General features: G+C 46.9%; 1 protein-coding gene across 1 annotated transcript in view; it reads right to left on the bottom strand.

The window, feature by feature from the left end:
* Positions 1–6: 6 nt before the first annotated feature.
* The window catches only part of LONP2 (lon peptidase 2, peroxisomal), a 90,934-nt gene continuing 76,004 nt past the window's right edge, over positions 7–14,936 (bottom strand). The window contains 7 exon segments of the mRNA XM_073603900.1: positions 7–868; positions 870–921; positions 923–1,020; positions 5,471–5,601; positions 5,604–5,660; positions 6,874–7,076; positions 11,503–11,646. Of these exon segments, the coding sequence (XP_073460001.1) occupies positions 800–868; positions 870–921; positions 923–1,020; positions 5,471–5,601; positions 5,604–5,660; positions 6,874–7,076; positions 11,503–11,646 (754 nt within the window). The 3' untranslated portion in view covers positions 7–799.

The raw sequence follows: 14,936 nt of genomic DNA, 5'->3' as shown, positions 1-14,936 counted from the left end.
CCGGTGCTACCCCCTTATCAGCAGCCCTGCATACAGCGAGTGGCGCTGCGTACCAGCAGCAGTACAGGCAATTTTCTGCTGCAATAAGTTGATCCGAGTGCTTCTCCGCCATCAAGCAGAAGCCTTGTATTGTTATTAATGACTACAAGACTTCCCGATTGGGCAAGGTGGATAGAGGACGTCACAATTTCCACCTCGGCCAATAAGAGGAAGCTTTGTATTCAGAATTCATGCATTATAAAAATACAAGGCTTCTCCCAAATGGCAGAGCAGCACTCAGACTTTCTTTAATTGCGGCAGCAGACAGGAAGTCCCAAGCACTGCTGCCAGAGCACGGCGCTGCTTACTGGAATGTAGCCAATTCCTCTACAGGTTCATTACAGACAACACAACGGCCGCATCATTTTATATAGAAAGAGTTGGTTTGGGCCTGCTTGTGTTTAAGTCTGTGTTGGGCTTTAATTGCAGTGTCCTCTATATTGAGATGTCCCCTCACTACTTATCCTGGTGACCACACACAGAAAATAAGGAAAATCATCCAGTATCTTAGATAATGATAAAGCTTGATAGAGGTTTTAATCATTTTTTCATTCAGTCTTAAAAAAAAAAAAAACTTGGGTGAGATCTGGGCTTTAAGAGTATTTATTTGATGGATTAGGTAGACAATCCCTATTTTCCACCTGCAGACTAACAAAACCAAATAGCATCCTTGCATACAAGGAAAAAAAAAACAAATAAGGTGCAAACTGCAGAAGAAACGTGAGAAAGATCCTTTCGCTGTGTACAGCGAGAGATGGAATCACAGTTTGCTGTTCAGCAGCTCCTGCCCGCTTTTCAGCAGGAATCCACCATCAAACGCTGCGTTCAAGGACTTCATCCAGGGCCGTCGCGAAAATAAAATTCAGATCCTTCTGACGTGATGGGAATCTCTTCTAGATCCTTCTCATTCCTCTGCGGTATAATCACCCGCTTCAGTCCAGCTCTGTGTGCGCCAGGACTTTTGTCTTTAATGCCACCGACCTGGAAGGAGAGGTCACATGAGAACCAGACAGCTTCCCCCGGATTTTACATCATAAATGCCTACACCACATGGGTGAGAGGACAATATTCTAAGCCAACGTCACACTACTGTACTGCTGACATTTTTTCTTTATTAGAGATGTTTTATAACAGAAAGTTGTTTTTTCTAAAATTTTGGTCTATTTTCCCTTATAAAAATAAAAAATGCAGCACTCATTAACCACTTCCCACCCATATGACGTCCTTGAGATGATTCAGGAGATTCTCTTTAAACTCCTTCATGCCTAAGCCTTTTTCTGACACTTGTTGCTTAAAGGTTAAAATCCGTATTTAGAAAATTACTTAGAACCCCCAATATTCTATATATTTTTTTTAGCAGAGACCCCTAGAGAATAAAATCTCGGTTATTTGCAATATTTTATGTCACACTGTATTTGCGCATTTGCCATCGTTCCATGGGTGTCTACAATTTTAAAGAGTGACACGTTAGGTATCTATTTACTCGGCATAACATCAACTTTTGTATTGTACAAAAAAAAAAAAATGGGTGATCTATTGTGTTTGTGGCATTAAAATAATTAAAGTGTATTTAAAAAAAAAAAAATGTGTAAATACCGTGTCACCTAAAAAATTGCAACACCCACCTCTTATTCTGCAGGGCCTCTGCTTAAATATAAATATATAGTGTTTAGGGGTTCTAATTAATTTTCTAGCAAAAAAATATGATTTTTACATGTAGGAGAGGAATGTCAGAATTGGCCTGGATGGCAGCTAATTAAATATCACCAAAGCAAGTTTCTTTCCATCTAAAAAAAAAAAATAAAATAAAAATAAAACAAACAATACAAAATTTGGGTGCATGAGTAACTGTCAGTGAACTATCACAACACCTTTAAGGCCTCTTTCACACTGAGGCGCTTCTAAACTGCAGTAAAGCACTGAGCTTTCCATTCATTTCAATGGAGAGGGGCGTTTTTTCACCGTCCTGCAGCGCACTGCCCCAGTGTGAAAGCATTCAGCGATTTTAATTGAAATAGTTTTTCGTGAGGTTTTCAGGTTTTTTTAGTGTGAAAGCATCTGAAAAGCGCCTCAGTGTGAAAGGGGTCTAAAACTGAGCTGGCAACGAAGTGGTATAACAAGCTGGTACTTACTTCGTTTTTAATGTCACCTCATTTATTTTTCTTAGTTTGACCGCTTGACCTCCAGGCCTTTCTGACACTTTTTGTTTACATGTAACAATCAGTCATTTTTTTTTTGCTAGAAAATTACTTAAAACATGCACAGGACCTAGAGATAAATTGGTGGGTTTTGCAATTTTTTTATGCCACACAGTATTTGTGCAGCGGTTTTTCAAATGCAATTTTTTGGCAAAAAATACACTTTTTTAAAGTTTAATGCAAAAAAAAAAAAAAAAAAAAAAAAAAAAAAAAACCCACTGTATAATACCCAACTGCTTGGTAAAACATAAAAGATGATGTTACGCTGAGTAAATAGATAGCAAACATGTCATGCTGTAATATTGCGCGCACCTGTGCAACTGCCACAAACAAGGTAAATTTTACTATCCATAGACGACGCTTTAAAAGCCTTTACAGATTACCACTTTAAATTTACAGAGGAGGTCTGGTGGCTAGAATCGTTCCCCCCTGATCTGACGTTTGCAGTGATACCTCAGATCTGGGATGATCGCGGTTTTGCGTGCGTGACCGATGCGTGCATTTGCCTTTGTGTGCAAGCACGGGGGCACTTTACATTTTTTTCCCCCATTATTTATTTATTTTATTTTTGCACTGTTGCTTTACATTTTCTTTCTTTTTATCACTTTTACTGCTGTCACAAGGAATGTAAGCAGCCTTGTGACAGCAATAGGCATAAGGCAGGTAGCGGAAGCGTCAGCTGGTCAACTGGGATTCCCGGTGGGACAGGAGATCCCGATCAAGCCGTGGGAGGGAGGGGAACGGGAAGTCCCCCCCCCCCCCCCCCCCCGCAGCTTGTAAAGCAATCCAGCGGCTAGTTAACCACTAGGATTGCTTTTGCAAGAGAGCCGACTGCTGGCTTTAAAAAAACGGTACTGGGATGGTGCCTGCAGCTGCAGATCATCCTGGTAGAAGTGCTTGAGGTCTCGTAGTAAGTAGATAAAGTGAGGTAATGAAAGTGAGCCAGCTTGTTTTCGGTGCGCCTTCCTTTCAGTTTGAACCCAGTGTGTTTGTCACAGTAGCTGTAAAACCCGTCCAGCCTTTGTTTACTCCATGAAGTCGCATGAAAATGACAGTTGAGGAAACAAAAGTCTGAATCTGACGGTTGGTTTTGTACAGAACAGGCAGTTGTCATATTGGAAACTTTGCTTAATATATTATTTATGTAGACAGCACCAACATCTACAGCGGTGGCAGTACAAATTGATGACATATACGGGGCTGTAATAACGAGCACAATTACATAAAATACTAGCAGTGAAGAAGAGCTGGCAATCTGATGTCAGGGAAGCAGACAGGATGGAGGGGAGGAGGATTAGTAGCAGTGGTTGTGTGAAATGAGGATACGCGCCTTCTAAGAGGATTTGAATTACGGTGCATTGGATCATACAAGCTGATGGCAAAGGGAGCTTGAAGAAAAAAATAAATATATAAACAGCATCGACACAAGAGAAGTTCTGGAGGAGGAGTGAGATGTACCAACCAGCGAGGATAAAATGCATCTGATTGGTTGCAAAGTTTCTGAGATGCTTTGACAAAAAGGGGGGGGGGGGGGGGTGGCCCAATACTTAGCCTATGGCTCCAATGACACAATACAGAAACCTGCATTTTTCCCCACTTACCATCACCAATGCAAATGGCGTGTTCCCGGTGACCCCCAATAGACTAAACATCAGGGGGTTCCCCGAGACATGAAAATTATTTCAAGGGTTCCTCTGGGGGGGGGGGGGGGGAGAGGTGAGAAAGCTGAAACAGAGACTAGACAAGACTAGACCTTATTAGTCCGCATTAACTCAGAACAGGGTCCACTAATGGCGGACAGCGGTCCGGACCAGGACCGAGCGGACAGTCCTGGCTGTGCCACCCTCCGTCCTGATCTGCAGCACCTCCCGCCCCAGCCTGCTGTGAGTATGATAGAGGCAGCTGTGAGGGAGGCCTGAGAGAAAACACCCAGCTGCCCTGGTAGGACTGTGCAGGAGAGGCTGCAAATGATAGAGGGACTGCGATGTAAAGGAGGAGAGGGAGGCTATGACTGCAAGGGACACTGTACTGTGCAAAGGGGGCACTGTGATGTTAAAGGGAACGGAGGACACTGCTGGACTGCTTTAAAGGGGGGACTGTGGACAGTGATGTAAAGAGGATGCTATGATGTGAAGGGTAGGCTGAAGACATTTATGTACAGGGGGGGGCTGTGATGTAAAGGGGGCTTGATGTGAAGGGTAGGATGAAGACACTGATGTACAGGGGGGGGACTGTGATGTAAAGGGGGCTTGATGTGAAGGGAAGGATGAAGACACTGATGTAAGGAGGGCTGTGATGTAAAGGGGGGGGGCTTGATGTGAAGGGTAGGATGAAGACACTGATGTACAGGGGGGACTGTGATGTAAAGGGTAGGATGAAGACACTGATGTACAGGGGGGGACTGTGATGTAAAGGGGGGGGCTTGATGTGAAGGGAAGGATGAAGACACTGATGTAAGGAGGGGCTGTGATGTAAAGGGGGGGGGGGGGGCTTGATGTGAAGGGTAGGATGAAGACACTGATGTACAGGGGGGGACTGTGATGTAAAGGGGGGGGGGGGGCTTGATGTGAAGGGTAGGATGAAGACACTGATGTACAGGGAGGACTGTGATGTAAAGGGGGGGGGGGCTTGATGTGAAGGGTAGGATGAAGACCACTGATGTACAGGGGGGGACTGTGATGTAAAGGGGGGGGCTTGATGTGAAGGTTGGCTGAAGACACTGATGTACAGGGGGGGACTGTGATGTAAAGGGGGGGGCTTGCTGTGAAGGGTAGGCTGAAGACACTGATGTACAGGGGGGGACTGTGATGTAAAGGGGGGGCTTGATGTGAAGGGTAGGCTGCAGACACTGACGTACAGGGGGGACTGTGATGTAAAGGGGGGGCTTGATGTAAAGGGTAGGATGAAGACATTTATGTACAGGGGGCTGTGATGTAAAAGGGGGGGCTTGATGTGAAGGGTAGGATGAAGACCTGATGTACAGGGGGGACTGTGATGTAAAAGGGGTCTGTAAAGTGTTATAGTGCAAACATGATATTCAGACATCTGCCGGAAGAAAATTTTACCAAATAGACCCCTGTAAATTTTTTTTTTCCCAAGACTCCTGTCTTAAGAGTACCCAAGCAGATAAAAAAAGACGCAACTGAAGATTACATTATTAACCTCGTTAGGGACACAGTCTCTGTTTTAGGCACCAATGAATAAATACCCCTCTTCCCCGCCATGCAACTTACAGGTAGGACGAGTCCCCTCAATGTGATCTCTCCAGTCATGGCAACATCTGAAGACACCAGCCTGCCGCTAAAGAGCGAGGCAAGACAGGTTACTATGGCAACGCCCGCAGACGGACCATCCTTTGTGACGGCCCAGCTGGAAAGTGCAGATGAATGTCGGTGTTGTCAAGGAGATCAAAGCTGCCAGACGCTGAAATAGAAGAGGATGCGGCAGTCATGTCACAGGCTACAAGAGCAGCGTCTTTGTACTGCACATCTCTGAGACACAAACTTCAAAACAACAGAAAAACATTTTGCGAGCGCACAATCATAGAATGAACTGAAATCTGGCCAGACAGATAAATAAAATACAATTTAATGCAGTTGTCCTAAAAAAATCAAGTTAGGCCTCTTGCACACTGCAGCTTGAAAAAGCTCAGTACAGCTTATTTTTTTTTTTACTGAGCTAAAATACAGCCCATTAATTGTAATGTGCACACAGGAGCGTAAACAAGCGCCTGTATTCTTCAGTAAAAAGAATAAAATAGAAAAATCAGCATTTTTTGGTCAGTAATTTACGCCTCATGCATGCAAATCGAGCGTGCCTGCACATTTGCGTGCAATCTTGTGCGCAATCGTCCATTACCATATTGTAAATGTGAGAATAAGTTTTCGCACATGCCCGTGAACACATGAAACGCACGAAAATACATAACAAAAAAAAAAATAACGCCTGAAAAAATAGATGCTCAAACAGGATTATCGTGTGCAAGAGGCCTAATTTTGGCCTCGTTCACGAGGGCGCACCACAGCGCAGACTGCAGGAGGACGTGTTTGCCCGCAGGTGTTCCATATATCCCTGTGCAGGCAGTCCCATTATATCAGTTGGGACGAAGCGGCTGCACAGTCACAGCTGCGCTCCCAATTTTAAATGGGTGTAGGTGGACGACTCCGAATGACCCCCGTTTGCTTTTGGGGCCGTGCACTATTGCGTGCCTGTTGTCCGTGCTGCCTCTGCGTTCGAACTGACATAATAGGACTGGGGGGGGTGCACACTGTCTGCATTCGGGGCTGTGCAACCTGCAACGGATGTCTAATTGGAAGCGCGGCTGTGTCCGTGCAGCACTGCATCCCAATTGACATGAATGGGACTTATCTGCACTGTGATGCAAAGAAAACACCTGCGCAGGGCCCACCCGGCCCTCACATAGGTGTATGCTGTTGTAAAACCAGTGTGAACGAGGCCTTACATACAGCTAGTATAAATACCTGCACCTGTGTTGATATTGGCCTCCTGTGCTCCCCCTACACAGTAGCACTCAAGACTGAAAGGGGGTGGAACACCACCCAGTGGCCAATCAGACTTTTGCTACCACTAGTCCCTGGTTTTCCCCCAGCCATCAAAACCACAAGGTTCCCGCTACTATTGGTCAGCTGATACTTCTTAGCGTTGCTACGCAGCCAGCTGATGGCGAGATGAGCCGACTCCTTCATGACGTCGCCCAGCTGTCCGGTGAGGGTGAGCTGTCCTACCCCGTCCATACGGCTGGCCTCCACGAACATGATCTCTCCTCCCAGCGGAGTCCAGGCCAGGCCAATGGCCACGCCGGGCTGGTTCAGCCTCTCAACACCTACAAGGATGGACAAAATGCTCCAATGAAAACAGGAAGGGAAATGCCACATCATTTCACTGCCACAAAAACAGATTCTAGAAGTGGAACCCGTAGACGCTGGATCATGTATGCTGATGTGTTCTAATTAATCATGTTCTGCAAATAATACGTTCCCGCGCTCCTGTATGACCGACACCAGAATAGCCGGACCTTTGTCTGCAGGCTGAGCGAAGAATCACTAGGCACAGAAATGGCTTCATAAAACCCTTCCCGTCACCGAGGATCCGGTACGGCACAAGGCTTGTAGTGCATTTCCTAGCCAATGTTCAGCGTAATTATTATGTATTTTCCTTTAGTTACAGCCCCGGTTTGCACTGATTGTGATGCGGGAAAGGCACAAGAATCGCTGCATTTCCCCGCATCGCAATCGCACAGTGTCCATGCGATCTGCTGCAGGTGTCAATGTTAGAAACAGATTGCAAAACACAGTGTGATTGCAAGAATCGCATTGCATGGGTATAAACACCAATGCGATGCGCTTCAGGTGCAGGAAAAAAAAAAAAAAAAAAAGGGTCCTGCACCATTTTGGTGCAGATGCGATTGCGATTTGAGCCATACAAAACGTATGGCTCAAATCGCACCACACAGACATAGCATGTGATGTGCACAGGAATGCGATGCGATGCGATGAGGTCAAGCAATATATTCCTGGTGAATTGATGCAATTAAAGAGGAACTCCAGGTTTTCACACAATTTACATGTTCGTTTCGGTCAAGCTGGCCCAAATAAAGTATGTCGCACACTAACCTGTGAGGTCACTGGATGTGCGATATACACGGTAGGTAGCTGCGGCCACACACAGCAAACCGCACTGTGTCCTGGGTGCGAGCCGAGATCTTCCCGTCTCATACCCGGAACACAGATCAGTCTAAAGCAGCAGCACTCAGCCATTCAGAGGCAGCGATGTATTCTATCAACGAATACAAAGCTTCCTCTGATTGGCTGAGTCTCTATTTGTCCGGTTCACCATTATCATTGAAAGTGAAAGTAAAAGAAAATCCCACATATTGGGTTGTCCCCAGAAAAGTAATAGCGGGGAGATCTTCTAATGGGGACCCTAGTTCTGATGACCTGGGAGGTCCCCAAGGAATTCCCTTAAAGTGGTTGTAAAGGTTTGAGGTTTTTTTTACCTTCATACATTATATGCATGATGGTAAAAAAACACCTTCTCTGTGTAGCGTGCCCCCCCCCCCCCCCCCATCAATACTTACCCGAGCCCCATCGCGATCCAGCGAGAGAGACTTGGCTCTCCATCCTCACTGGCTGAGAGAGCAGCACGTGCCATTGGCTCCCGCTGCTGTCAATCACAGCCAGTGAGCCAATGAGGAGAGAGAAGGGGCTGGGCCAAGCCACAGTTCTGTGTGTGAATGGACACACAGGGCTGCGGCTCGGGAGCGAACCTGCTCGGATGCCCCCCACTGCAAGCTACTTGCTCTGAGGGCACTGGGCTGGAGGGAGAGGACCTAAGAAGAGGAGGGACAGGCTGCTCTGTGCAAAACCATTACACAGAGCAGGTAAATATAATAAGTTTGTTATGTAAAAAAAAAAAGCCTTTAATATCACTATAATTAGCAGGTGTCTCCTCTCACTTCCTGTTTGACTTTGGGACAGGAAGTGAAGGGAAATCTCTGCAATGGGACAAAGATGGCAAAAATAAATCTTTTGGCGGGTAATAACTCTCCCTTACTCTATCCAAAATTTAAAAAAGTGAAGCCTTTAGAACGGCTTGATGGCTGGGGAGGTGAGAATTTGATGATGCTGGATGTCCAGCAGGCGGGGCTCTGTCTGACTTGCTGCGGCTTCCAATGCACATTGTGAGAAGCTCGCAGTATCAGAGGAAGCCATTTCAGTAAAGGAGAGGAGTCTTTACAACTTTGCAAGACTGAAGGGAAGTCCGGAGTTCAGCTTTAACCCGTCAACAATCCTGAAAAACTCAAAACGGTTTTGGGTGGAGACGACATTTAATCTTTATGATACAAAAAGATACACAGAAAAGTGCCTCCAGCATGAACAGTAATACAACACAACACTGTAACTAAGGAAGCCAACCATGGCTACAATGTATATGTGAAAAATACATGTAAATGGATCAAAAAATAAAAACAAAATGACAAAAGCAAAAAAAAAAAAAACATAAAAAAAGCGTTAATGTATTTTCAAAGCACAATGGAGTATAATATACCCTGTACTATGGCTTCACAGGCTTAAACAACCTCCCAACCAGTGCCAGCCAGAGGATTTGAAGATTTTCCAGCACAGAATCCGCCCATCTATTCATCTTCCCTCTGCTGTCAGTGTATCCGCTCGTTCCATTGTTCTTCTGCAGCAAGTCAACACTGGAGTCCCCTGTCATGTGGCTGAACAATATCAGCCCTGCAGGCGGGGGGGGGGGGGGGGGGGACGACACTCCTATAATAGGCCGCCCCGGAGTCAGGGTACAAAGGACGCTTGTTTCGGATGTAGTTCTTTACTCCTTAATCCGCTTAGCAGTTTCACTCTCATCATCGTGCCAGCAGACTTCCCTTGTTGATACAATAATTCTTCCAGGTGTCACGTCACGTAGTCTCAATTCCCCCCCCCCCCCCCAAAAAAAAATGCATCGAATTGTCTACGCCGCAAGAGACCAGACGGAGAGTGCCCGCCGCAGGCCTTCTCGTGGGAGCTGACTCACCTTTTCCGCTGAAATGTGTCTGTCTGCCATAATAGTCGGGAATTCTCCTGGGACGGTTCCCCGTAGCATTTGGAATGGCATAAACCTGATATGATACCTTCAGCTCTCTTAACAGAAGAGATGACAACGGCAGGCTTTAGGCCGGGTTCACATCTATGCGTTGTCGGGAACGCATACAAAACTGGGCGCTTTCCTGATACGCACAGAACGCGCTGCCCTTTAGAAAACACGCGGCGGTGCCATTAATGGCACCCTCCATGCATCTTGTGTACGTTCCGCGTGTGCCAAACTGCACGATGATGAAGCACCCTGGAGCTCGGTGCATTTTTGGAAAAAGAGTCCACGTTGCTTCCCCGTAGAGCTGCCCTACACACGATGCGCGCCCGTCCTTGGTCGCACCTGTAGGTGTAAACCAAGCCTTAGTGTCTGTTAAAGCTGTATTCCAGGAATTCAGCCACTTTGCAAAATTGAAGGCACGCTATGAGTCAAGTCCAAAGAGGTGCATTAGATCTCCTGAACTTATCACCATCATTAATATCTGACAAGTTAATGGCTCTCCTGGAGGATAAACTGACACTCAGGGCTGTGAGAAATGAGAGAAAGGCACACAGAGCAGCTATGCCCGCACCTCCCCTCTGCTGCCCATTCAGAGAAGCCTTTGTATTTTGTGAATGTGTTCACCTAATACAAAGGCTTCTGTGATTGGGCAGGAGGAGGGGAGGGGCAGCTCATTGACTCTTTGAAGGCACACTATGAGTCAAGTCCAAAGAGGTGCATTAGATCTCCTGAACTTATCACCATCATTAATATCTGACAGGTTAATGGCTCTCTTGGAGGATAAACTGACACTCAGGGCTGTGAGAAAGGAGAGAAAGGCACACAGAGCAGCTATGCCCACCCTCCCCTCTGCTGCCCATTGGTTATATATGTTTGCATTGTCACATTTTGAGGAAGTGGTGAGTGCTGGCAGCTATTTCCTAGTATAGTTGTTATTTTATTTGATTTATTTTTTGTTAGTTTCGGCAGCTCACAAGGTTTATACACATATATATGCCCATTCAGAGAAGCCTTTGTATTTTGTGAATGAGTTCACCTAATACAAAGGCTTCTATGATTGGGCAGGAGGAGGGGAGGGGCAGCTGCATGACTCTAATTTTAGATAGTTGGGCTTCCATTTGTTAGTATATCTAAATCTACTAGTACATCTAACATCCCCCTCCCCCCAGACTGACAATGCTGCTGTCCTAATGCCCCTTCATCCAGAGTGGGGGCGCTCTATTACAGGAGGTAAACAGAGAAAAAAGGCTAAAAAACTAAAAACTATAAACTAACACAGTCACCACATTGAATGATTGGTAAGCTGCCGTATATTATGATTTTTGGGTTTAAAACTGCTTTAAGTGCGTCAGTCTCCTGCCATGCCAGACAGGTCTGTGCTGCGTGGCAGAGTACCATAATTCTAAGAACTGGATGGACAGCAATACAAAATCTTTTGGCAGCTCCTTTATATGTATTTTGTGTATATTTAGCGGTTTGCCTGGAGTTCGCTCTTAAATGACAAAGCGATCATTTTGCATCAGACTGTACATTTGCTCGTCTCCTAATATCCCCGGTCAGTTTTAATCTCAGGTGAAGGGAAAGGTCAACTAATTAGCTCTTAAGAAATAAAAAAAAAGTCATTGCAGATGGTGCGGTTTGGCCAAGGTCCTTTACCTCAATCTCGTATTTTGGTGCTCCAAGTATATCCTTCAGTGCGTGATGGTCAATCAGTATTGGCATTTCAGGAGGGAGGGCCAAGTCTGCGGGGCCACCGATGTCCCGAGCTCTGGAGTCCTCTGACAGGCCGGCTTTGCTATCTGCGATAAGAAATTCACAAGGGATTATAGGAAGCCGAATGTGCAATGAGACTGAAATGAAATGGAGATAAATTGCCTCTTCAGCCAGCAGTCACCCCTCTGTAATGAGCAGGATAAGATGCTCATCTGTGTCCCGCCACTGACCCCGAGCGACCCCCATCTCCAAATGACATTCAGTGTGCACAGATAAGGAGAGATTGTACCAGGACAGAGGGGAGGTTCAAACAGCGAATCCCTAACCGCACCTTTCACAAGGACTTAAAGCAAATCGCGTTGATCCAGAGTTCTCCGGCACACATGCAGCCCTCTTCCCCGACGTCTGTGCGGGCCCTCTTCCCCGACGTCTGGGCGGGCCCTCTTCCCCGACGTCTGGGCGGGCCCTCTTCCCCGACGCCTGGGCGGGCCCTCTTCCCCGACGCCTGGGCGGGCCCTCTTCCCCGACGCCTGGGCGGGCCCTCTTCCCCGACGCCTGGGCGGGCCCTCTTCCCCGACGCCTGGGCGGGCCCTCTTCCCCGACGTCTGGGCGGGCCCTCTTCCCCGACGCCTGGGCGGGCCCTCTTCCCCGACGCCTGGGCGGGCCCTCTTCCCCGACGCCTGGGCGGGCCCTCTTCCCCGACGCCTGGGCGGGCCCTCTTCCCCGACGTCTGTGCAGCCCTCTTCCCCGACGTCTGTGCAGCCCTCTTCCCCGACGTCTGTGCAGCCCTCTTCCCCGACGTCTGTGCAGCCCTCTTCCCCGACGTCTGTGCAGCCCTCTTCCCCGACGTCTGTGCAGCCCTCTTCCCCGACGTCTGTGCAGCCCTCTTCCCCGACGTCTGTGCAGCCCTCTTCCCCGACGTCTGTGCAGCCCTCTTCCCCGACGCCTGGGCAGCCCTCTTCCCCGAAGCCTGGGCAGCCCTCTTCCCCAACGCCTGGGCAGCCCTCTTCCCCAACGCCTGGGCAGCCCTCTTCCCCAACGTCTGTGCAGCCCTCTTCCCCAACGTCTGTGCAGCCCTCTTCCCCAACGTCTGTGCAGCCCTCAGGCAGCTGAAGAAATTTAATAGAATAAGGCCAGTCTGTATTTTTGTATTATTATAGGTGACTATTGTGGCTAAGGTTTAGTCCACACTATGGCGTTCCGCTCCGGATCGCCGCGATTCTGCCCTGCAATTCCGAATTGCTGTAAAACGCGGAACGCCCTTGCGATCCCAGTTTATTTTCAAGGGCACTCAAAGCGCGGCGCAATTTTGCTGCGATTGTCGCCTGACGAATCGCTGTAAAATTGCGCAAACAGAAACGCAGGACTCCTGTGGCCCCAAAAGAAGTTCGAGAACTTCTTTTGGGGCCACAGCCGTCCCGCGTTTGTTTGAATAAAAAAGATGAATTAAAATAGTGTTTTTGATTTGTGGTGCTCAGATGCAGTGCAGATCCGCATTAACCACTTTCCCCACACGCTATACCCGAAAGACGGCCACAGCGCAGGTTTTCCTTGCCGGGAGGGCGTCCATCATAGACGTCCTCCCTTGATCGCGCTGCTCATAAGCCCCGCGGGTGGCGCGATCTGTGATCGTCGAGTCCTTTGGACTCAGCTGATCACAGATCGGGGTAAAGGTTCAATCACAGTGGCCCTTTACCACAAGATCAGCTGACAGCCGATCACAGAAGTAAACAGCATGGGGAGTAAAGAAGGAAGCCGGAAAACGGCTTCTGTTATAGGGACATCGGTCCCAACATCTGCCCATCAGTACTGCCAATCAGTGCCCATCAGTACTGCCAATCAGTGCCCATCAGTACTGCCAATCAGTGCCCATCAGTACTGCCAATCAGTGCCACCTATCAGTGCCCATCAGTACTGCCAATCAGTGCCCATCAGTACTGCCAATCAGTGCCCATCAGTACTGCCAATCAGTGCCCATCAGTGCCACTTATCAGTGCCCATCAGTACTGCCAATCAGTGCCACCTATCAGTGCCCATCAGTACTGCCAATCAGTGCCTATCAGTGCCCATCAGTGCAGCCTCACCACTGCACATCAGTGAAGGAGAAAAATTACTTGTTTGCAAAATTGTATAACAAACTATGAATTTTTATTTGATTTTTTCAAAATATTTATTATCTTCTTTAGCAACAGCAAAATAAAAAAAAAACAGCAGTGATTAAATACCACCAAAAGAAAGCTCTATTTGTGTAAAGATAATGGTAAAAATGTCCTATGTATACAATGTTGTATGACCGCGCAATTGTCATTCAAAGTGCGACAGCGCTGAAAGCTTAAAATTGGCCTGGGGCAGGAAGGGGGTAAAAGTGCCCAGTAAGTTAGTGGTTAAGGGAGGGGTATAACCCCCGAGCAGTTTTTTTTTTTGCCATAAGTGTGCCACTGGGGAAACTTTCCTTCACTTCCTGTCCCAGAGCCACAACAGGAAGTGAAAGGAAAACCATATAAAGTATGGGAAATCCCTGGTAGTCAGAATTAGTGTCCTCATTGGAAGATGGGGACACTAAAAAAGGGCGATTAAATCAATACTGAATGGCAAAGCACAAGTTTTCCTAAGAGCCCACAAAGTCTTGTTCTTTGTTTCCTCCTTTATAGACCTGAAAAAAATCGATGTTTTCACTGATTGTCATTTGGAAATGCCCTAAAATACCTTTTAACACTTCCTTCTTTGGTGCCTGTGCTCTGCGGACAACTGTCTACAGATAAAGAGAACCTCTTAGTCACTTTAAAAATCTGAACAAATACATGCCTGGCATATCACAATATTCAGCTACAGTATATATTATATATATATTAAATATCTATCTTTTTAAAAAAAGGCTAAAAACAAACATTCTTGAGATTGAGTCCAATGACTTTCTCTAGGGTGCGATGATCAATCATCGGTCTGCTGCAGGTAGGAGGAAGCATCCCCTCAGTCTCCTCTCTTCCAGCGATTGTATTAAGTCACAAGGTGAGAGGTTGCACCAGGGGCTGATCTGTGTCAGGCATTTGTGTACACAGCCAGGAACTTTAAAGGCACCGGGATTTACACGACTGCATCATCTGAGCAGACATCTCAGTCCAGGAAGTAGATGCTGACCCTAAATAAGGATAGCTCTGTCCTTTTAGAGAGAATTGCAGATGACATAATGATCAGTGGAAGTGCTGTGATCTCTGTGAGAGGTCATAAATACCTGGAAGTGTTCTACTGATACAATACTGCACAATCCATGCGCTGAACTTGAACATTATGATGCTGGGTCTGCTTTAAAGGGTTAGTTCACCTTTACTAATCCTATGTAGAGAAGGGTGTCTGTAGATGGAAACAAAACTG

This window comes from Aquarana catesbeiana, linkage group LG11 (assembly GCF_042186555.1).
Source record: "Aquarana catesbeiana isolate 2022-GZ linkage group LG11, ASM4218655v1, whole genome shotgun sequence".
NCBI classification, from domain to species: domain Eukaryota; kingdom Metazoa; phylum Chordata; class Amphibia; order Anura; family Ranidae; genus Aquarana; species Aquarana catesbeiana.
Note: the sequence above shows the minus strand (reverse complement) of the source record. Positions and strands in the feature narration are given on the sequence as shown.